Raw genomic sequence first — 1,141 nt, 5'->3', positions numbered from 1 at the left:
TGATGATGATGATGATGATGATGATGATGATGATGATGATGATGATGATGATGATGATGATGATGATGATGATGATTTGGGCCACATAAACCAAAGCACAACTGGGCCAGTTGTGGCATTGACAGATTTGGGCCACATTAACCAAACTAAAACCAGGCCAGTTGTGGCATTGACAGATTTGGGCCACATAAACCAAACACAACTGGGCCAGTAGTGGAATACCATCTTGCAAACAGTGCCATCATTGCCATARCTGGACCACATGCTGTTGACGAACCGCTTGCCATGGCAGCAGTCCGCCAGCAGTGCCAGCTGACCCTAGCTCTGGCCCACACCTGTCTGCTATGTGGGTCTTTTCCAGCCTACCTCTGATCATACCTGTGTAGTGGCCCATTGAAAGATCAACGGCCTGGTAAAGCAGTAAAAAATGACATCCAGGAGCCTCAACAGYTCAGACTCGGAGCGGACCAGCGGGGAGTTGATGTCCAGGCAGTAACTCATGGAGTCATGGCTTCCTGTGTGAACAGGAAAAGACGAACACGTCTAAAAATAGAAAACTGGTTCAACAAACAGTGATCCTCAAAGCTGGAAGGACCTGATGAATGAGGTCCCTCCACATTCCAGCAAGTGTTTTTCTTATTTTTCTTATCAGCTCAACGTGACTGGAATACACTGAAGATGACTGATGTATAACGTGAGTAAAAAAGTAACAGAACAGTATTTTAACTCAAAGTATTAAAGTAAAAAAACACACAGTGGAAGGTGTACTTTATCAGCTATAATCCATAAGAACTGAAAACTTGTCCTGTGTAGATAAATGCACTCTGTGTACTAAACCACAATGAAAATAAGTTATTTTTATGTGATCCAGTTATTAATGTATGTAAATTTTATATATGTATGTGTATATATTATTTTTACTGAATAAACTCAATGAATAAATCTCAATGAAGATAAATTTCAGTCAACTCTTTTTTTATCCTTGTCTTCTGATGATCTCCATTTAGTTCATTTAAAGGTTTTTATATGTTTAATTGACAAAATGTATTTACAAATAAAAATATTATTTATAATACTATAATAAAACTTGAAGACATATATTTAATAAAACTAGAAGAGGGATAAAACAGTACTACACTTG

The 1,141-nt window shown here is 37.9% G+C and overlaps 1 protein-coding gene across 1 annotated transcript in view; it reads right to left on the bottom strand.

The window, feature by feature from the left end:
- plcxd1.2 (phospholipase C, X domain containing 1, tandem duplicate 2) overlaps window positions 1-515 on the bottom strand; it is a gene marked incomplete at its 5' end in the record, with an annotated part of 9,039 nt that extends 8,524 nt beyond the window's left edge. The window contains 1 exon segment of the mRNA XM_014020230.1: window positions 379-515. Coding sequence (XP_013875684.1) covers window positions 379-515 — 137 coding nt within the window.
- Window positions 516-1,141: the final 626 nt, after the last annotated feature.

The sequence above is a fragment of the Austrofundulus limnaeus genome, unplaced genomic scaffold (assembly GCF_001266775.1).
Source record: "Austrofundulus limnaeus strain Quisiro unplaced genomic scaffold, Austrofundulus_limnaeus-1.0 Scaffold245, whole genome shotgun sequence".
Taxonomy (NCBI): domain Eukaryota; kingdom Metazoa; phylum Chordata; class Actinopteri; order Cyprinodontiformes; family Rivulidae; genus Austrofundulus; species Austrofundulus limnaeus.
The sequence above is the reverse complement of the archived record's forward strand: the minus strand, read 5'-3'. Positions and strand labels throughout refer to the sequence as shown.